The sequence below is a fragment of the Meriones unguiculatus genome, chromosome 11 (assembly GCF_030254825.1).
Source record: "Meriones unguiculatus strain TT.TT164.6M chromosome 11, Bangor_MerUng_6.1, whole genome shotgun sequence".
Classification (NCBI taxonomy): Eukaryota; Metazoa; Chordata; class Mammalia; order Rodentia; family Muridae; genus Meriones; species Meriones unguiculatus.
Genome location: NC_083359.1, coordinates 71,687,358 through 71,710,153, shown reverse-complemented (window position 1 = coordinate 71,710,153; position 22,796 = coordinate 71,687,358). Strand labels below are relative to the sequence as shown.

At 41.0% G+C, this 22,796-nt stretch overlaps 1 protein-coding gene across 1 annotated transcript; it reads right to left on the bottom strand.

Annotated features, from left to right (window-relative positions):
• Positions 1-7,866: 7,866 nt before the first annotated feature.
• On the bottom strand, positions 7,867-15,898 carry Ptgs2 (prostaglandin-endoperoxide synthase 2). The gene is made up of 10 exons (XM_021645434.2): positions 15,637-15,898; positions 14,760-14,876; positions 14,488-14,631; positions 13,704-13,847; positions 12,982-13,163; positions 12,150-12,233; positions 11,797-12,043; positions 11,376-11,662; positions 10,819-10,966; positions 7,867-10,573 (listed from the first exon to the last, which is right to left on the bottom strand). The coding sequence occupies exons 1-10, from the start codon at positions 15,686-15,688 to the stop codon at positions 10,164-10,166; spliced, it is 1,815 nt and encodes a 604-aa protein (XP_021501109.1). The 5' UTR covers positions 15,689-15,898; the 3' UTR covers positions 7,867-10,163.
• Positions 15,899-22,796: the final 6,898 nt, after the last annotated feature.

Below are 22,796 nucleotides of genomic sequence, written 5' to 3'. Positions count from 1 at the left end.
ACGGCAGGACAGCTGAATTGTCTATACACTAACATCAGTGTCTTGTCTCAAATCATACAAACAAAACAAAGAAACAAAGACAGCAATAGAAGAGAAGACAAAACAAAATCTCCCCAAAGCTACCACCATCATCAGCAGAGCAAAGCTAGAGATAATTCGGATTTTCCCTTCCTTTCTCATATTTTTACTGAAACCTTTTAGGTGACATGAAGATTTGCAGTAAATCATATTTTAGTGGCTTCTCAGTTGAAAACTCTTTCTTCAGCATTCCTAATTTCTGTGTGTGCACAGTTCTCTTTTCCCTTTGACTGCCGATTGCCTGCCAATGCTGGAGAATCCCCTGCCTTAGCCTTAGCGTCATAATGCTGAGAGTAGTTCAAAGGTCACTGGATGAGGTTCCACAAGGATATGTGAATTGGTTGTCTAGATAAGCACCTTTTAGCAGAGTCTAGTAGCCCTTAAAGGTATGAGATGGCTCTATAGGTGATAAAGGAACAGGCACAAAATCGTATTTTTAAAAAATTGTCAATTTGTTATAGTTTGAAGCATAGTTATAGTTTGAAGCAAAAAAAAAAAAAAAAAAAAAAAAAAAAAAAAAGAGGTGTTAACAGCTGCTTTTAACTGAACAAAAAGCCCTTGGGATTGCAGTCACTATTTGTACTCTACTTTCATTTTGATTTATTTATTTATTTATTTTTTAGTGTGATCAATTAATAGACAAGCATTTAAATCACTTAGGAAATTGAAGTAAAGATTTTTTAAAAGTTGTCTGTACTTGTGAAACAAGAATCATTTTCCAAGTCACAGAAAAAAAAAACAAACAAAAACAAACTTACTCATTTCATACCCCATACTCGCCCTGAATGAGCTTTGTAGCTGAGGATGACCTTTGACCTCAGATCCTCCCACTCCAGGAAGGAGTCTTGGATTACAGGTCCGTGCTGCCTCAGCAGGTTTCAGGCTACACTGAGGATGGAGCACACCACCAGCCGAGCTATATCCCCAATCCCTAGTTTAGCTTTTAAATGTGGGGAATGAGGGGTTTTTATTTACCACTATGCTGGAAATGGGTAGAGCCGGGGCAAACCAGGGCAAACGCTGCCCAAGTAAAGCTCTCGAGCTCTGGGTGCCCAGTGCACTGCCATGCCTTGATAATTTGAGTGTCAGCAATAGGGAATCCACTTGATTTATAGGGTTGGAATTGGCCTAGGCCCATGATTGCTTCATAATTGCTGTGCCTTTCTAGTGATTTCAAGCAGCACCCCAAATTGCTAAACATAAATACAAGTTCTGCTGTAAATTAGCCCACTTATGTAAATTCATTTTAGGAATATATAGGGCATATGTCATTTTGCAGGTGAATGAAGAGAATTAAAAAACCCCTCCGTGTCAGTTTATCCTGTTTGAAGCTCTCCCAAGTTGGAGATTTTGTACAAAGTACACTTTGTTTTTTAAGTCAGAGCCCAGGCTGGCTTAAAAAAATACAAAACAAAACAGCAGCCTCCTGCCTCCGCTGGCAGCACGTGCCCTGGACCGGATTGTTCATGCTCTCTCTTTCAAGCAGGGATTCCTCCAAATTAAGGAGCGTTTCAAAATCCCTGTAATAGTGAGAGTATTACTTCATACAGATAAATCAAGTCTGCATAAAATATAGCATGATAATGTTAGAGAAATTTTGCATTTTAAAGGGAAGGTTTCAGGGTGTGGGCGAAAGGAACATTCTTGCCCCGTGCATCATCACCACCTTTTTTTTTTTTTTTTTTTTTTTCTGCTTCAGGAGCTTTGGCCCCTTTTCTTAGCTTCTTTCAGAATACTAAGTCAGTGCAAGACACTCCCTGAGGAGCGTGCACAGTGTCCCCCGCCCTGTGATTGTGAATGTCATCATGAACACAGGTTCGGTTGATTGCCAGGGGAGAGTCACGCAATAGTGCCACCGCATCGCTGCCCGGGAACAATAGGGAACATGAAAAGCAAGGGAACTCCCTCCCCGCAGCGGCCACGTGATGGGAGGCCCGGAGGTAGCCAGGTAGTGGTGGAGGCTGAGGACAGCCTAACACGGGGTGCTCTTCCTGGTCTTCTACGAAAGAAATCAACCGCTGTGTGAACGGAAGGTGGCTTGTTCTGTGTTCTGAATTTTGTGAAATAATGATCTGTTTCTGGGGTTCTTCCTGAGGATTAGGCTTCTTCTCTGTAAGTCGGGCATTTGTTTTTGACAGCAAATGTACAGGGACTCTGCCGTGAGTTTTGCTTTGCTTAAAAGATTGCTGGCAACTGCAAGCTGAGCGCTTGGGAGGATGAGGCAGAAGAATTGCCTTGAGTTGAAGGCCGCATAGCGCTGGGCTACACAGTGAGTTCCAGGACAGCCCGCTCTGTCTACTCACAAAAGCCTCTGACAAACCGCAAGAGCTGGTAAGATGGCTCAGCTGGTGTGGTGGTTTGCACGAAAACGGCCCCCATAGGCACATAGGGAGTGGCGCTATTAGGACATGTGGCCTTGTTGGAGCAAGTGAGGTCTCGTTGGAGGAAGTATGTCACTGTGGTCAGGCTTCGGAATTTCAAATGTTCAATCTAGGCCTAGTGTCTCTGTCTTAATGCTACCTCCGCTTCCTGTCTACGGTCTGCTCCTTCTCCTGGTGTCTGACGGTGCCTCTGCCACGCTTCCTGCCGTGATGATAATGGACTAAACTTCTGAACGGAAGCCAATTCCAACAAAATGTTTTCCTTTATACGAATTGCCGTGGTCATGGTGTCCCTTCACAGCAATAAAGCCTTACCCTATGACAGTGATAAGAGCGCAAGTCTGACAACCTGAATCCAATTTCTAGAACCCACAAGGTAGAACGGGAAAGAGAATCAACTCTAGCAAGTTTTACACACACACACACACACACACACACACACACACACAGAAAGAGAGAGAGAGAGAGAGAGAGACCAAATGAAAATTTAAAAAAATTGAAATGCAAATACAAAAAATTAATGCAAATTGCAAAATTTAATATAAAAATTAAGACAGTCACGTTAAGTATAGCAAAAACCAATCTGATTTTCTTTTGAATTCTGATTGATTTTAATGAAGGGTAGGTCTTTCTAAAGTGATTCTTACTCCTTAGCTTAACTAGCAGAGTGATTTACAGGACTTTTACTATTCATCTTAAACTCTTTTCCTTTATCTTTAGCCTTTGACTGCTAAATTCTGCAGAAGTCCGTGTATCCAGAAGAGGGAGGAAAAGATCTTTAAGGAGGGCCAGATGGGAGCAACGGGGAGGGGGTTGGTCAGTGGATCTGTGGGACAGGAAAGCAAGAGAAAGCACAGCTACAGGGAGAGGAAAGGACTAGGAAGAGGAAAGGATGGAGAGAGATGGAAAAAGGAAGCACAGGAGAGCATGAGTTAAAGCGTGACGACACGTACGTGTGAAAGCGCTGTAAGGAGGCCCCTTGCAGTGTGTGTGAACTTAAAAGGGAGAAGATGGCATTGGGCAATACAGCTCAGATGGTGGGATGCTTGCCAAGCAAACACCAAGCACTGGGTTCTCAGCACTCGGTACGCCAGTCAGGGTGGCACGTGTCTATAATCCCAGCACACAGGAGATGAAGACACGTAGATCAGGGTGTCCAGAAGATCCTGGCTACAGAGGAGATTGAGGCCAGCCTGTGACCCCCGAGATCCTGCTCCAAAAAGAAAGAGGAAGAGGAGAGAGAGGAGCAAGAAGAAACAGTAATTCTCAGTATTTTAATCGATTTGCAGGGTAAAAAAAAATCATTATTTAAAACATTTTTTTTTTCTTTAATTAAAAGCTTCACTGGGCTGAAAAAGTGACTCAGTAGTTAAGAGTGCCTGCTGCTCATGAAGATTGGAGGTCAGAGCCCGATTCCAATACCATATGGCTAGCTTCTGAGGGTAACTGCACACACAAGCGCACACACACATGCTAAATCTTACTCAGTCAAACAAAAACAAAGCAGAAAACTCTTCATGGCTAGAGAGATGGCTCAGTGATTAAAAGCATGTACTTCTCCTAAAAGGACCAGAACTCAGTTCTCAGCACCCACAATCGGCAGCCCACAACTGCCTGTAACTCAAGCTTCAGAGAATCTGACACCTCTGGATTCCCTGGGCACATGCACTCATGTGGACAAAAACACATATACATATAATTTAAAAAATATTAAAAATAAGTATTAGGAAAAAAATTCTTTATATTGGTGGTACATGCATCTAATGCCAGTGCTTTTAAGCAGAAGCAGGAAAAATAGAACAAATTAGAGCCCAACCTGATCTACACAGAGGGTTACAGGCCAGCACCCTGCCTCACAACAAAACAAAGCCAACCAAAAAGAGAGGCAAGAGAAATGACTCGGTGTTTAAGAGTGCTTGTTCTAGCAGGGGCCCTGGATTCATCCTCAGCATCCATATGGTGGCTCACAGCTGCCAGTACCTATAGTTGTAGGGGATCCAATGTACTCTTTTATCCTCTCTAGGCATCAGGCATGCATGTGGTACAAAGGCACATGTGTGAGCAAAGCACTCAAACATATAAAACTTAAAAAATTAGTAAATGGGAAGATGGTCAAGAGTGCTCAATTCAGTGGTTTAAGGGTGCTTGCTGCTCTCCCAGAAGGCCTCAGTTACTTCTTTGCATTGTAGAGAGAATCTCTTGTGTACTGTATGGAAGCATCACCAGTCAGTAAAAAGCTGATGGCCCATTAGGTGAGGCAGGAAAGGAGGTGGGAGTTCTGTCACCAAGAGATGAACTCTGGGATAGAGTGAGAGGCCGGAAGATTTGCTCCAGACTCTGAGGGAGATAGACTCATGAAACTGAGAAGTAACCAGCCATGTATCACACATAGAATAAAATAAATGGGTCAAATAAGTTATGAGCTAGTGGGGGAACAAGCCAAAGCTTATGGCCTAGGCATTCATTACACAGATACACACACAAACACATAAACAAAAACAACTAAAATAAAAATTTAAGAATAAATAAGTAAACACCCCTCCCCAAAATAGGAATGGACATGGTGATAATCCCTGTACTCAGGAGGGAGAGCTCGAGGCAGTGCGATTTCTGTGAATCGGAGGCCAGCCTGAGCTATGAATACCAGACAATGAATACCATTCAAACCAAGGCTATACCAAAACACTCTGTCTCAAACAACCAACCAACAACCCACTTAAAATTTTGAAAAGCAAAGCAAACAAAACCAAAAACTATGCCTTCACAGAAAGTTGCAAAGAAGTGAGGAAAGAGTAACTGAATTCCACACCTCCCTGAATACCGACATCATTATAGTACAGTATCAAACCCAAGAAACTGATGTTGGCATAGCCCACAGAGCTGACTCAGATTTTACCACTTTAACATGTTAGTCAGAAATAAATATATCATGTTAATGCGCTTTTTGTTATAGAAGAAAATGGTAGACCTTTCCAGAGAGGGTATCTCAGTTTGCAGAGATGTTACTATGTCAAGAACCACTGCACAAGTTTTTAATGACTTTTAAATATATTTAGTATTCCATAAACTATGAATAACTCAAAATTTTTATTTTTTCATGGGCATTAATGTCCATGAAATAGAATAGGAAGACAGGAAACACACTAAACATAATTGTATCAGATAAGATTGCAATGAATGCTATGAAAAACATCAAGTAGCTTGAGAAGTATAGTCCAAGAAGTTTTTTTTTTTTTTTTTTAATTTGGGTGGTTAGAGGAAGCTTTTCTGAGGAGGGGAAATTCGAGCTGAGGTTGAATGATGAGAAGGCAGAGCCATGTGAAAATCTTTAGAAAAAAGATCTAAAGATTTTTTTTTTAATTATCTTGGAAATTATTGATAATATATCACAAGAAGGAAACATGGGTGTGCCTGTGGCTTGCTACCTAAACTCATGTTGAAATGTAATTGGCTAAAAGCATTTTCGCAAAGTGGCGGGCGCTTCAGAAGTTTCTGGATCATAGAGGCTCTACCATTAAGAAGGGATTAAGATATCCCCTCGCTGCACCATGGATTGGCAAGACATAGCCACGGCTCTCCTTTTTGCACAGCCTGTTTGCCTTTGCATGAGCCTGTGTGCCCATTTTTCCTGCATCAGTTGACTCGCGTGGGACAGAGCACTCTACCAGAAACTCTGAAAGTTTGGACTTCCTAGCTTCCAGAGCCATGAGCAAATTACTCAGGCTCAAGCATTCTGTCACAACAATATAAAATGAACTACGGCAAGTAAGGGAATCAAAGCAGAAAAGCTAAAATATATGTATACGCAGGGGATAAATGGTTGAGGTCCTGATAGGTTAGGATAAGAGGCTTCTACTCATTGTATCATAAGTAGTCACTGGAAAATTGCAGACACAAGAGAACCAAGATTAGATTAATATTTAAAAGACATACTCTCACGACCATCAGAAGAATGTTTGGGACCAAAGGAAGGATAGAAGAGGGATTTTATCCACTAAGAGTCTGTTGCACTGGCTAGGTTGATACTGATGGGGTTGGGGAGCAAGTGGACAGAATTCTGATTTGTCTGCAGAAAGACATCAACAGGTTTGCTGTTTGAGCCGGTATGGGAGACAAGAAAAAGCTTTTGCTTAAAGCTAGAAGATGATAATTCTCCAATATCCTTTAGAATTATTCTTTGGCCTGTATAGTGCACGTATTGTTTAGGTAGAGGTGGAAAAGAAATGATTGTATTTGTAAATTTGAGTGAGTGGTTGTTAGTTGCTCAGTATTGGAAATATAAACCTGGGAGTGATTACTGTCTGAATTTAAGAGTCTGACAAAATTAAGGTGAATGATATTATGGTATGCCAACTTATAGACGAAGCGGAGGAGCAGGGCTACTCTGTGCAATGGAGAAAGACTGGGAGTAAAGCAAATTCGGTGCCATGGCCATGTGTGTGTGTGTGTGTGTGTGTGTGTGTGTGTGTGTGTGTGTGTGGTCAATAAAGACAGGCCCTTGGGTTGAATCCTACTAAACAGCCAGATAAGGAAATGTTAGCCAGGCACTGGAGCTCATACCTATAATGCCAAAAGCTGACATGGGATTGCCATGAGATGGTGGTCAGCCTGGGTTACAATATGAAACCACAATGTGAGACCCCATCTTGACAAATAACAGCGCAAACAACATAAAAAGAAACATGTCGCTGGTCATGGTGGTGCAAGCCTTTGGTGCCAATATTCAGATGTAGAGGCAGATAGATCTCTGTGAGAGACTAGTGTGATCTACTTAGAGAGCTGCATGCCAACCAAGGCTGTACAGAGAGACCCTACATTAAAAAAAGAAAGCAGGAAGAAAGAAAATAGTCGTTAGAAGAATGGCTGAAAATAAGCAACTTGGTGCAATTATGTGGAACAGAAAAGTACAGTAGGAGAGCGAACAGATGGAGAGTGACTGTGGAATCTAAGTTAGATACAAGGGGAGGAAGGAGCTGAGAGGATGGTGCTGCCCCAGGCCTGCTTTTCCCTTGGGGTATCCAGGCTCCATTGTGTACTGGATGGGGGACTTGGAATAAGTGATGTTTAGCAAGGGTGAGTGGGTTTGGCAGGATCTCCATTGATGTGAGTGTGGGAGAAACAGCCTTCTCTGCAGGCTGTTTTCAGTGAAACAGCTCTCCTTATTGCAGGTGAACAAGGGCTATATAGACCTTGGGGAGTGGGTAGAGGTTTTGTGGGTGAGTGTACATCATTGCCTGGGGCTGAGGTGCTGGGAATGCTTCATTTGCATGAAGAGGAATTGCAGGCCTCCTAAACACTGGGCAATTAGTCTGCCAGTAAAGGCACATTTCACCCATATCATGGTTATGAAAGCACACAAGACAATGGTTTAAGGATAACGATTCAGAGATATCAGTGCCATGCAAAATTTTAAAGGAACACTTAAAATTTATTTTCAGAAGTTCTCAATTATTAAATAGTATAAAAATAAACAAGCATTTGTTTTAAGACTTCTTCTTTGTATAAATTAACTTAAATACACATTTCTTTAAGGCGCTGTAACAGTCACACACTTAACCTGTATTTCTAGGTTCTGTCAACAGGTTGATATTCAAGCTGGCTTGTTTGAAGAAAAAAAAAACCAATGACATTAAAAATTTCATACAATTTTTTCTGAAGTTGATTATTTTTCCATCTTAAACTTTTAAAGCATATAATCTTTAAAATGTTTTATAATTTCTTTGTAATAAAATAAATTTCTGCTTTCTCATCATAAGACACATTGTCAGTTATTTACATGAATATCATAAGTATACTATTATCTGTAATCCATTCTTGATTCATAAATTCTAATGCCTATAGCGCTTTGAATACATTTTCTTAGTAAATTAAGTTTTAACTAATTAATAAAGCACCTACAGGGACTTCAAAATGTCTAAGTGACAGTCTTTATAACATGTTTAGGTGAGACAATGTTCTCTGTAGTCTACTTTATGGGTAAATTTCAAAGGTCTCAATTCTAAGTCTAAACTTCTCAATATACCATACAAAATTTTTTAAAGGCATCTTATCATTTTGTTTGATTATTTACACAGTAATTCAAAGAGGTAATCATAAAAGGCACATTGATTCTGACATAACTGCAAAAACAAACACTATAGGCTTAAACATAGTTGACAACAACAATAAAAGTCATAAAAGGCACAATTATACTCAATAAATTAAGTAATATACAGTACCTCAGCTGATAATAAAATGCAGAAAATGATCATTATTGTTTTGTATTTATTCCTATTACCCAGAACTACCCATTAACTGACTTTGTTTTTAATAAGAAAGCCATTCTTCAGAACAAGAACTTAACTCTCTTGTCAACACCCCCCCTATATTTCTAGCATCTTGGTAGGGGCTTTCTATAATTAATTATAGGTAGAAATTTCTGCCTTTTGCCTACAATAAATTTATTCCTCCAAAGGGGAGCTACATAGTAGTCCTGAGCTGAGGTTTTCCTGAATGTAAAACTTCAAGTAGAGAAAATATTAACAGAGGTTTAAAGAGAGAATATTTGGTATTAAAAACCTGGAAAACAATTTTAAAAAAATCAGAAAAAAAAAAACCCAGAAAACAAAAAACTGCAGTTTCTCATAGTAAATGACTACAAGAAAACTAAATAAGAGATGCAGCATGCTGGCATCCAGGCTGGACCCACACATTGCACTGTTTTAAGTCCAGCTTGGAAAGTCATTAACCTCACGGAAAAAAACCTGTTGAGTACCAGGCCAGCATCACACCAGGATCAGAAAGTGCCCTTCAGAAGTTTAACCCCAAATGTGGTCTTCCACTTGGAACCCTTCTTTGTTCTTGGTCATTCTACTTGTAGAATCTTTTGTTGCAATAGATTTTGTTGGCTGCTACTCACAAACAAACTCCTTAAAGACCATACTTATCCTTTCAGAGAGAACATGAGGGTTCCACCACCTTCCTACATCGGCATTCTGACTTACAAGGAAGGTCTAATTGTCATGGTAATGAACATTTCACTGTTACTGAGAAAAGAAAATCTCTGGCCTAGTGTTTTAACCATCAATCACAATATGATTTCTACTAGTCTTAGGGAGTTATGTTTGTGATAAGCTGTTCTATTGGTCTGGGCACAAGACTGCCAGCTTAAGAAAGTAAGAACTTTCAAAAGTGATTCAAACTCTGAATTTAGAAAATTCAAATCAGTCCTTTCAAGATTGTTTTAGAAAACAAAATCCTAAATGTTCGTTTAAAACTGAACTTATACCATCTTGTTTGATGAGATAAAGACATGTAAAATTACTTTAAAATTCCACATTAAGCTGCTCCTAATGTAGTAAGGAAGACAGTAATAATCAACAGTTTAGATACTTGCAGCATTTTTCATCTTGTAACAGCATTTAAGTATTCAAACATCTTTTCTTTGTTCTTATTAAAATATGCCATGAGCTGAAATTCAAGTAATCAAAATTCATTTCTTTTCCCACTGGCTTATGCAGAAGAATGAAAGCTATTTCCCCCCTTTCACTTGAGGGCATCATATATTTAAAGGACAAACACATGAATCTTCACAAATGTAACATTGTTCCGGAACATTGCCTTCTGTTATAGAAGATGTTAAGTGAGAAAGGCATTCAGTATAAATATTAAATAATTAAATTAAATTGTTCACATAAATAAATAAATATGATCCATAATAGACTTCTACAGCTCAGTTGAACGTCTTTTGATCAGCACTGTAGGGTTGATGTCATCTAGTCTGGAGTGGGAGGCACTCGCGTTGATGGTGGCCGTTTCGGTAGGCTGTGGAGCCTGCACGCTGAATGAAGTGAAGGGACAGCCCTTCACATTATTGCAGATGAGAGATTGAATTGAGGCAGTGTTGATGATCTTAAAGCCTGCTTCTCCTCCAAACGTGCTTGGCTTCCAGTACTGAGGAGAGCAGATGGGATTACCCATAAGTCCTTTCAAGGAGAATGGTGCTCCAAGTTCTACCATGGTCTCCCCGAAGATGGCGTCTGGACGAGGCTTTTCCACCAGCAGGGCAGGATACAGCTCCATGGCATCGATGTCACTGTAGAGGGCTTTCAGCTCGGCGGCCATTTCCTTCTCTCCTGGAAGATGAAGAAGATAGAGATACAGACATGTCAAACAGAGAAAGGTGAAAACAGTTCTGGGAGTTGAGTGCAGGTTTCCCCTGCTCACTAGCCCGCTGCTATTCCCACTCCTCTCTCTCTCAGTCAACTTAGTCCTTTTCTGTTATCAGAAGAGGAAGATAGATCATCCCTTCACTAAATTTGCTCTCCCCTCTCCCATTTAATCCTCGATCCCTTTTGAAATTTCAGAAACCATCTCTTACCTGTAAGTTCTTCAAATGATGTGTAAGGCTTCAGGGAGAAACGTTTGCGGTATTCGTTGAGAGACTGGTATTTCATCTCTCTGCTCTGGTCAATGGAGGCCTTTGCCACCGCCTGCACTGCCACTGGAACGTTCCTACCGCCGGCGACCTGAGGGAAGCGAGGAACACCATGAGATTCTTAGGCATGTGGCTGTGGCCCTCTGTCTTGACCTCATCGCCTCTAGTCTGTAACCAACTTGTCTCTTTACGATCATAAAAAAAATAAGCCGAGAGACAAAAGTCTGAATGTATACTTCTGTAATCTATCAGGCGACCGCTTTGTTAAAACACTAGTTTTAAGATAGACATGTGTCATTATTTGCTTGGTAAATTGTGCACTAAAACCAGAGCCTTTCAAAAACCTTCCAGTCTTCGTGTTTCAAGAACCAGTAGGTCATCTGGGCCTTCTTTTAGTAAAAGGAAAAAAAAAAAAAAAAACAACAACAACTATCTTTCTGACAGAAGTCCTGAAGCTACTGACCAGCCCGCTGCTGTTGCTTTTCAGGAACGGTGCTTACCCGACCAGCAATCTGTCTGGTGAAGGACTCCACGAACTGTGCGAGCCCGTGCTCCAGGAGGATGGAGTTGTTGTAGAGGAACTGCTTGAAGCTGTACTCCTCCTCCTGGATGTGAAAGGTGTCGGGCAGCAGAGGATGCCAGTGATAGAGCGTGTTGAATTCGGCGGCGATGCGGTTCTGATACTGGAACTGCTGGCTGAAAAGCAGCTCCGGGTCGAACTTGAGTTTGAAATGGTACCCGCTCAGGTGCTGCACGTAGTCTTCAATCACAATCTTGATGGTCTCTCCTGTGGTGAGACACAGAGTTTGTTCCCCTTCCTAACTAACGCGTTCCCTCTCGGAGAGAGTCAAAGACAGCGAAGGGAGCAAATGAGTTTTTCCTTTCCTCGGGGACATGGCCCCACACGTTTCCACTGCTCACCTATCAGAATGAGCCTGCTGGTCTGGAACAACCGCTCGTCCTCCCACTCGGGGTGCTCCTGCTTGAGCACGTCACACACTCGGTTGTGCTCCCGCAGCCAGATTGTAGCGTACATCATCAGACCCGGCACCAGGCCGAAGACTTCCTGGCCCACAGCGAACCGCAGGTGCTCAGGGATGTGGGGCGGGTAGATCATCTCGGCCTGCGTGTCTCTCACGGTGGGAGGGTACACCTCTCCATCGATGAGCTGAACCACAGGGTAATAATAACAGAGTTAAACACGCGCACAAGTAACGGTGTTAAAACCTAAGTCTAAACAGCAGGTGAGAAGTGCTAAAATGTAGGGAAAGTACCTGATATTTCAGTTTTCCGTCCTTGAAAAGACGCAGTTTATGTTGTCTGTCTAGAGTTTCACCGTAAATGTGATTTAAGTCCACCTAGAAAATTATGGAGAAATTTCAATTTACTGATATCTTACCATCATTTGTTATTAATTTTTAAAAAAATTTTAATTTTATTTTTAGATGTATGAAGGCATCAAATCTCCTAGAACTGATTGGAGTTATGGCTGTGCACGAAGATGCAGGTGCTGGCAGCTTAGGCTGGGTCCTCAGCAAAGGCAAGTGTTCGTGACACGGAGTTATCCCAAGTCCGACAAAGGACTCTTTCCTGCCACAAACTTATTCTACAGTAAGTACCGGAGCTGCAAACCTGCATCTCTTTTTATGTCGATGATATTAGTATCTTATATTAAGTATGCCACGTGACTCATTAGAACCGTGATAGACATTTTTATAGTATTTAAAGCAGCATGATCAGGGTACTTTTTTTTTTTTAATGGAGGGCAGGGTCTCTGCCTCAATGGCAGAGTCCATTGCCTGAAAGCACAAAGCCCTAAGGTTCACTTCCCAATGCTACCAATAATTAATAATTTATGGTGGAAGATATAGCATTTCCATATACCAAAACTTTAAACTTAAAATGTAAGAAAAATTACATTAAAATACTTTTGTGTATGTCTGTTTATTTTTACTAAACTAGTAAATGGAAATGGAACACTCTATTATGGTTTTAGTAGACATGACATTTGCACAAAGAAAAAAAAAATGGGTGTGATTTGTTTGGCCTGGCAAGATGTCAGCATTTCCTAAGGATTTGCTTTAATTCTGAGTTAAGCCCACTTACTCCATGGCCCAGTCCTCTGGTGAACCCAGGTCCTCGCTTCTGATCTGTCTTGAAAAACTGATGGGTGAAGTGCTGGGCAAAGAATGCAAACATCATGTTTGTGCCTTGGGGATCAGGGATGAACTTTTTCCTTAGAAGAACTTTTTCTACAACTTCTTTTGAGTCAGGAAGCTCCTTATTTCCTAAAACATCAGAACCTTAAGGTAAAAATCCATTCACATGCTTGTTCAAGCAAACAGAGTACTGTCTAATTCATTCGTTACTTATAACAGAGTCCCAAAGAGGATCATAACATCAATAACATTGTTTTGCTTTGAGGCACAGTGTCATGCTTGTACCCCCAAGCCGGGCTGACACTCCTCTCTAACCCAGGTTGGCCTTGAGTGTGTGGGTGAACCTTTGCCTTACAGATTTACAAGCAATGAGTTATCTCACCCAGACTATAAATTCAAGTTCTAAGATATTGGGGGAACAATTTATTGAATAGTTTTAATCAACTTTAGCTAACATCAATTCTGTTTAGCACAGTATACTAAAATGAAGACATTATATCAAAATGAAGAGTTGTTTTTATGGAATAGATGTACACAGTTAAAAAGCCTCTCTGGACAACCACGGTAAAGCCAAAACCACTACAGTTTTAAATAAAGGACAGCCTGAGGTCAAGTTTTCTAGGTGCACATCCAGCCCTTGGTCCAACTGCTGCCTCTCCGTGCACTCACCTTTCACGCCCATGGGAGTTGGGCAGTCACTGGCTACTGGAGGAAGGACCCTGGTATAGTAGGAGAGGTTGGAGAAGGCTTCCCAGTTCTTGTAACCGTACTGCACATTGTAAGTTGGTGGACTGTCAATCAAATGTGACCTGGCTGAAATTTTAAGGAAAAAAAAAATTATTGGCCCTCGTATGAAAACACAAGTGAATGTCAATTACCCTTGTGCAATGTGGAAAACACAGAGGTTTGATTTAATTCAGACTAAGATACCCCGCTTTACGATGACGACCCTTTCAAGGGCCACTGAAAATGCATCTTCAAGAAAGCTTCAGCCCCACAGAGGACATTATGCTCCAGTAGGCTTGATTTTTCAGATACCACCCCCTCCCCATTCCGTATCCGATGACCGATACAGTCAGGCATGGCCCTCACTTAGAACTATAGAGCGTTATTTCCCCTTCTGACCCAAGCCCCAATCAACCATTTGTTTTAAAGGGTGCTGCGTGTTCATAACAATTCTGTGAGCCATGTGTATTCAATAAGCAAGGGAACCACACATCCTCCACAGGAATAAAGGTCGGGGATCATCAATAGGATTCAGACTACTGGCTCACATGATAGTATTTTAAACATTTTTTTTTTTTTTTTTTTTTTTTTTTTTTTTTTTTTGCGGGGGGAATAGATAAGGTCTATTTCAAGCCATTTTGAGAAGGTTGGGACTATTCATTGGGGTTGGGTTTCTAGAGCACATTTTTGTTGGAGGCTACTGGAAACAAGGGAGGTTTTTACTTACATGTCAACACATATCTCATGATTGAATTTCGCAGGAAGGGAATGTTATTCACAATGTTCCAGACTCCCTTGAAGTGGGTCAGGATGTAGTGTACTGTGTTTGGGGTGGGTTTCAGCAGCAATTTGATCCTTGTCAGAAACTCAGCTGGAGGGAGAGGAAGCAGGAGGGGGAACTGAATAAGTGCCCCTTTCCCCACAGAACACAAATCTACAAACTGATGGTTAACTGTATGTGGCCCCATTTCAAAGGAAGAAACCCCAAGAAAAACTTACGTATGGTACAGTTTTCACCGTAGAATCCTGTCCGGGTACAATCACACTTATACTGGTCAAATCCTACGCTCATACATTCGCCGCGGTTTTGACATGGGTTGGAACAGCAAGGATTTGCTACATTTAAAAATAATAATAATAAGAAGAAGATTGCTTGTCAGTCACTCTTGGCTGTCCTCATCTCACAAATTTAACTCTGTTACCAACTATGCGTCAACTTTACAGTGATAAGTAGGTAGTCTTAGAAAAACAGAAGCTTTATTTTAATTAAGTTTGTCTCATCAGATGGTTGCAATGTAGAAATAGCAAATTTCTATTCTTAAGCAAGAAAGGCAGAAGCTGCTTAACTTCATAGCTCCCATTACCTAACATTATCACAGAACTTCTCAGATGTTCAGATGAGAATTTTTAAGTTGCACTTTAGAAATTAAAATGGATCGCTCTTGTATATTTGTCAAAATTCAGTGTAAAGAAAAAAACCACAGTAAAACAGTCACTTTTAACATTTTGAGTAGCTTTTAAAAAACTGTATTCCGGACTTTCCTGTGGGCAGAAAAACCCCGGCAGGTATTTAAAGCAATCACTCCTATTAAGTCATCCACAGACATGCACTTCACAAGTATTGATCAGCTCCTGTCTTGCCTTAATGGCAACCTGCAAACTATTATGGCTCTTGGTTTTTAGCAAGTGAGAGTGGCTCTCTGCTCCGTTGCGTAATTGGCCCACAACCTGAGAGGCGGTGGCAAAACCCTGGCCATCCTTGCAGTCTCCGCGGACTCAGGTGGTCCGGAGTCTTCGCCCCTGCGCAGTAAGCAGCACGGCGGAGAGTGTGATCCCGCGGAGCGCGGCGGGCGCCTTGGGGCGTGGGGTCACTCACCTGCACGGCAGAGCGCCAGGGCGACGCAGAGCAGCGCAGCTCGGACTAGCATCGCGGAGGTGGCGGCGGCGGTAGCGGCGGCGGTAGCGGCGGCGGTGGCGTTGGCGGTGGCGGCGGAGCTGGCGGGACGCAGCGCTGAGGTCTTCCTGGGCAGACTCCTGATATTCCTGAAGCTCTTCGCTCGCAGTTTGACAACTGACTGCTAACGGGGGAGAACCTTGCGTTTAAAAAGTCTGTGAGGTTCCCCTCACCCACACAACGTGACGTTGGTGGGATGACGCTCTCTTTCCGCCCGGTCTTTCCCCCAACCCCCAACAGCTCCATCCATCTCAGTCAACGAGTTGTGCAAGGCCCGACCCACGCATCGGGAGACCAGGAAAGCCGGGAAAGCTCGGCGGCCCCAGGTGGTGCCACGGAACTGCGCCACTCTCCCGCAGCCCTGCCGGTCCACTGTGCCCGCGTCCACGCGGGTTCTTTTTGGGGTTCCTGGCTTCCTTTCGGTCCTGCGCTCCAGATGAGGTCCGAGGAGCGCGATGTCACAGCTTCCCCTCGGGGATCCGAGGTCCCAACGCAGGGAATCCCCGCGCCCGCCCCAACTGGGGCGCAATCGGACGAGCGTGCTGTTCGGAGCGCGCGCATAGCTACCGTTTTATTTAAATTTGTTTCGTGTTTAATGAAATGAGAGGGCTGCTGTCAGGGACCACATCTGTACCGGTGGAGTTAGGGTGAACTCTCTCACAGTAAAGACCCCAGTCCTAAGGTCTGCAGTCCCGTCAGCCCCAGGCACCCTCGCTTCCCAGAGACAGATGCTGAGCTCTGCTTCATCGGAATGCTAAGTGCCCAAGGCATTGCTTTAAAGTATTTTTTCCCCCTCCCTGTTCTTACATAGTATCATGTCGGTCAGCAGATCTTTTCACAGTACATAGTGAATAGCTCTAAAAAGAATTCTGTTTTTCAAATGTACTTTTTTTTTTAACCTTTTGTGTCCCTTTTTTCAAGAATGTGTGTTATGGCGATGGATAAAATGATAATACTTCTTTTTTTTCCGTAACTGGCCTTATTCTGGCTAACTTTAAAAAGCTTACTTCGTTCTGGAACATTGTTTGATAAGAAAGTAATTGCATCAAAAGGTAATTTTTGACAGTTTTGAATGTCATTCTGCTGTGTTTGGCAGGGACATGTGAGGCTGGAATAGTGAAAAACGAGCAAAATAAGAAAGTGAGGTAACTAAACGGTCAATTAAACTAGACAGCCTTCGCATGAATGGAGAAAAAGATGACACAAAATCTGAAATTAAGCTATATTCTCGGGAAAGTTAAGCCAGAGAAAAATAAAACGATGGGGAAACAGAAACATGAGAAGCAACACTTAGGAAACTATACCCAACACCGTAATCCGTGGAAGTCTTGCAAAAAAAATAAGAATAAAAAAAAAATCATGGAATTTTTTTAACTGTTTGCTTCATGAGCATGCTAATTTGATTCTACATGAGACATAGTGACTAAAATTCCATGTCACCCAAGGCCTTTGTTCTAGTCATGTTTAATCATTCCATCTATGGCACTCCCAATTTTTTTTTCAGTGATTCCTGTGTGAAATTTCAGCTAAATGTGCAGACTGTTTCCTTTTGTGTAACTTCTGTAAATAGTTCTTGCTTTCTGTTTTGTTTTAAATGAGTGGATTGAATGTGCTCAAACTGTGAGCTTATTCTCTAATAAACTAACATACTAACATCAGCTAGGAAGCATGTAAAAATCCATACTCTTAACTCTTGGCTGTATACTCAAATCTGACAGCGTAGTCTTGAATTGGCCTTGAGTGCCCCCATCCTCTTCTGATATTAGTTGTATACCTACTACATTGAGAAGCGTACTCTGATGGTTGAGAAGAGATTATGACAAAGGCGGAAAAAAGAACAATGGATGTGTCCATTGTTCAAAATATACTTTGTTAGTGTCCAAATGTTTTGGAGAAACCCCCCAAAAGGAAAAAAGGTAACACAGTAATATCTTTGAGATCGCTCTGTTGTATTTTACTGCTGTCTTCTCCTACTTGAATTTTCAGAAACTTCCCCCCCCAAGATGCTAGGTAGATTTTTCAGTAGATTTTACTTCTAGTTTTAAATGTTCTTATATAAGCACACACGTAGTATTTATATTAGATATAAATTTTATGTATGTACTGGAAATAAATGAATTTTTTTTTGTGTGTGTGTTTGTTTGTTTGTTTTTCAAGACAGGGTTTCTCTGTGTAGCTCTGGCTATCATAGAACTCAATCTATAGACCAGGCTGGCCTCAGAGATTTGCCCATCTCTGCCTCTTGCATGTTCGGTTACTACAGTTCAGGCTTGTTTTCTAAATCTCTAAGAGCTGGAGTAATTTGGAGCTAAGATAAAATATTTGAGCAGGGCGGTGATACCCATGCTTTTAATCCTAGCAGAGACTGGCAGAGCTCTATAAGTCAGGTTTTCTCTAAATTCTAGACTTAAAATGAACAGCATGGTGGCGGTTCACACCTTGAAAACCAACATTTGGAAGGCAGAGGCAGGCACACAGGATTTAAATTTACAGTGATTTAAATTTAAAAGGCAGGCTGAAATTAAAAGTGAATGTCTTTTGTGATCTAAAAATAAATATAACTAAAGTTATATTTAGTTTCAAATTTTCAATTTTTTTTAAATTTCAGTTGAGAGATAATATATTTTCTATTTCCAAAAACCATTTTGCCCTATGAAAGATATAACCTGCCCCACAATGGAAACCCCCCTACCCCCAGAGTTAGGGTTGGGGCAGGGTTTTGCTTTTATCTTTCCAGGAGAACTTAAGTATCCAACTAAGGAATCTGGATGCCAGTGGATAAATGAAACATCTGAAGAAAAAGGACCAGATCCCAAAGAAGACAAGACAAGTATCCCAGATGATACAGCCCCACAGATTGCCTCAACAGCTGCTTCCTTAAAAGTTTGCATCCAGGACAACTTCAAAATGTCTAGCTAAGATGATCTAGTCTCACAGACTGTTCCTGTCAGGACTTCATTTAAGCCTGCCTTTTCCACAGCAAATAGAGACCAAACAGCCAACAAACAGCTAGCTTTCTTAAGACTTGACCATTTACCCAAATTCTTGGGTCCCCTAAAAAGAAATTATGTTTCAAGTCAGCAGGAAGCAATTTTTTTCTTTTTTAAAATTTGTTTATTACAATTTATTCACTTTGTATCCTGGCGTAGCCCCCTCCCTCTTCTCCCCCTATGCCCTTTCCCTGCCCCACTGATAAGGTAGGACCTCTTCCCATTCTGTCTGACCTTAGCCTATCGGGTCTCATCAGGGCTGACTGCATCATCTTCGTCTGTGGCCTGGCAAGGCTGTACCCCTCAGGGGGAGGTGATCAAAGAGCCTGCCACTGAGTCATGTCAGAGACAGCCTTTGCTCTCCTTACTAGGGAACCCACTTGGAGACTGAGCAGCCTATGGGCTTCTTCTGAGTAGGGGGTCTAGGTCTTCTCCATGCATAGTCCTTGGTTGGAGCATTGGTCTCTGAAGGACCCCCTGGGCCCAGTTTTTTTTTTTTTTACTCTGTTGGTCTCCTTATCCCCTCTAGGTCTTTCTATGTCTCTCTTCTTCCATAAGTTTTCCTGCACTCTGTCCAAAGTTTGACTATGAGTCTCAGTATCTCCTTTGATACCCTGATAGGTAGAGTCTTTCAGAGGACTCCTGTGGAAGGAAGGCTCCTGTCTGTTCCTTGTCTTCTACTTCTTGGGAATGTGGTATCATTCTTTTAAAATTGCTTCCTGTCTTTCACCCTTTCCTTCATCTGTGTGAATGTGGATTCTTGTCTGTCCGCGATGGCCTCTATTTGTTGTTGTTGTTCATTTCCTCTTTATGTGCCTCTATTTTTTGTTTGTTTCTTCTTTATGTGCCTCTAATAACTGCATAATTATAGATTTAAGATAATTTATCTGTATTTCAGCAAGAAGCAGGGTGACTGGTTTCTTGGTTGTTTACGGGAGATGGATGTCTGTTGTCACTTAGGGGGATTAGTTACAAGTTGTTAATAGTATTGATTAGGGAGGAAACAAGATATAGGAGGTTAGACTGAGGAATTTCTCTCTTTCTTTTTCTTTCTCTATGCTTCTTATGTAGGGAGAGGAGGGTTGAAAAGAAAAAAAGAGAGATATAGAAATAATACAGGAATAATAGGAAAAAGGGTAGAATCTCTTTTTATAGATCTTTGTATATTGATACAAAGTTAAGATTATATTTGGTTATTGTTATAGATCTTTGATATTAATACAAAATTAAGGTTATATTTGGTTATATTGATATAGATATTTGTATATTGATATAAAATTAAGGTTATATTTGATTACATTGATATAGATATTTATATACTGATACCAAATTAAGGTTATATTTTGGTTACAACATACCATGTATTAACTCTTTTTAAGGTATTGTATCCATGTAATTCTTTTTTATTTTTAAATTTAATTTTATTTATATATTTATTTATTACAATGTATTCATTTTGTATCCCTGCAGTAGCCCCCTCCCTCATCTCCTCCAGTCTCACCCACCCTTCCTCTTCTTCCCCTCTGCCCTTTCCCTAGTTCTCTGTAGGGGAGGTCCTCCTCCTCTTCTATCTGACCCTAGCTTTAAAAATGCAATGTGTTTTAGTCTTTTTAAAAGAGATTATCACAAACTGTTTGGGATAATTAAGAACTACAAGTTAATAGTCAGTCAACCAAACTCTTGGTCATGTTCAATACTATTTTAGTTAATTACAAAAATATGTCTCTTATATTAAACAAATAATAAATAGTTATAAACAAACAATTCAGATATAATATAGATATAAAGATGGTCTTCAAAACCTCAGAGATCTACAGAATATGGTATTTAAAGATATTGTATTAATTTAAGGCTTTTGTGACAATGGGGCAGGTTTGCTCCTGGTAGTACCGGTATTTTGCTTCAAAGAGCATCAAAACACCTCCATATGGAGTTTGCTTCATATGTGACGAGCTAGCCACTGGGCTAGAAAATGCCTGCCTAGCTTGCTTCAACTGCAGACAGTTTGTCCAAAATGGACAAACTGGACACAGAAAAGTCAACTGCCAAGCTTTGCAAGGACAATGTAGGCAAGTTTTTCATAATTCCTGCTTCACAGAAAAATCTGTCAGATATTCTGGGCCAGTAGGCTGAAGAGATGGATGCTCGGACATTATAAAGGAACCTTGGGTGACTCTCTGGGTGGCCAGCTGTCTCTGTCATTTCTATAGTTTTGGAAGCTGCTTGCTCTGCACTTCCTATATATGAAGATAGTATTTATCCTTCTCAGGTCTCTGATGGGTTTGAAGATGAGATAGATATACTCTTGCAGTTAAGCTTAAGTTGTTTAGAATCGAAGAAAGTGTTCTAAGGATGTTTCTAGGTTAATAAAGGCAACTTATGATAGAAAGAGATTTAGGTACAGAACTTTGGACTCATCAAGATAGGTGATAGATAGTAGATAGATAGATAGTAGATAGATAGATAGATAGGTAGATAGATAGAGATAGATAGTAGAGTACTTTCTCCAATATTGCTAAATATATATGGACTGAACATTGTGAATGTATTTCTTACCAGAGAGCATATAATTTACTGATGCTAAAAAAGTATTTTATTTAGACAAAGGGGGGAAATGTTGCAAGATATTTGATCCCATTGTGAACCTTGAGGTTGTAAACTGTAAAAACTTGTTTCTAATTATGGTATGGCTCAGTCTTTCATTCCAGAGCTTTCTGTTTATTGTAAACAAGTTCTTGTGGTGTGGCTCAGCCCTAAAACACACTTTTAATTCAAGAGCTTTCTGTAGAGAGGATTAAAGTTAGCCCTAGGTCAAGAGGCAGAGCAAGCAACCAGATGGACAGGAAGTGAACCTATGTGTGTCAGGGAACCATAGAGAGTGAAAAGAAGTCCAGAAGTTGGATAGAGAGACACAAAGAAAGTAGAAAGGAAGGACACTGAGTCGAAAGGTATTTAAGACAGCATGGAAAAGGAGAAGGGGCTTTTTCCTTCTGGAACTTGAGCTGAATGAAAGGACTTTTCCCTTCTGGGACACAGGCTCAGTAGGAAGGGGTTTTTTTTGTTTTTTTCTTTTGGATCATCAACTGAGTAAGAAGGTCAGGTGGGATCTTTTTCTGCCTCTCTGAGCTAGTGGCCTTTCACTCCTACATCTGGCTCATGAGTCTTTATTGGTAAAATAGAACATTTGGGATTTTGTTTTTAAAACAACAGAGGTGTTACCTGCTAGCTAGATCCATGAAGCCAGGATGATGCTCACACTAAAATCAACAAAGACCTTGCAAAGAAAACAAAAGCATAATGTTTGCTATGAATCTCCAAGTGAGGTTATTAAACACCCGGGCTAGGAAGATGACTTAAAAGATGGTTCAGATCACTGACTGTTCTTCCAGATGACCCAGGTTTGATTCCCAGTACCAGTAAGACTTCTTACAATTTCCTGTAACTCCAGCTCCAGGGTATTCAACATCCTCTTCTGACTTCTCAGAATACTAGACACACACATGGTGCACAGACAAAACACAGGCAAAACCAAAATTCAGGCAAAACCTCTATATAAATTAAACGAAGTTTTAAACACAAACATTAAAAAAAAAAGTCAAGCAGTGAGCAAATATAATTAATTGCATGTCGTAAGCAAGTGGAATTTATCTCTAGTATGCAAAGCTGCTTCACCATCCCAAATTCATACAGACAGCCTTAAGGAAAAATGATGGTCATACTTCCAGGAACTGGAAATAGCAGATAAACTTAAACCTGTCAAGACATACTCCAGATTTGCAGTTAACATCACAACTGGTGAGGAGCTAGAAAATTTCTTGGGAACATGAAAAACAAGACAAATTTGTTCTGCTTGCTGATGCTTTTTAAAGATTGTGTGTGTGTGTGTGTGTGTGTGTGTGTGTGTGTGTGCGCGCGCGCGTACGTATGCGTAGGTGCAGGTGTGTGAATGTAGGTTTTTGTGCCTGTGTATTCCCAGAGCCTGGAAGGAGGTGCCATGATGCCCAGCTTGTTTCCTGAGTACTGTAACCTGAACTTCTTTCTTCAAAATTGAACAGAAAGCTTTAGTAACCACTGAGCCACCTCTCCGACTCA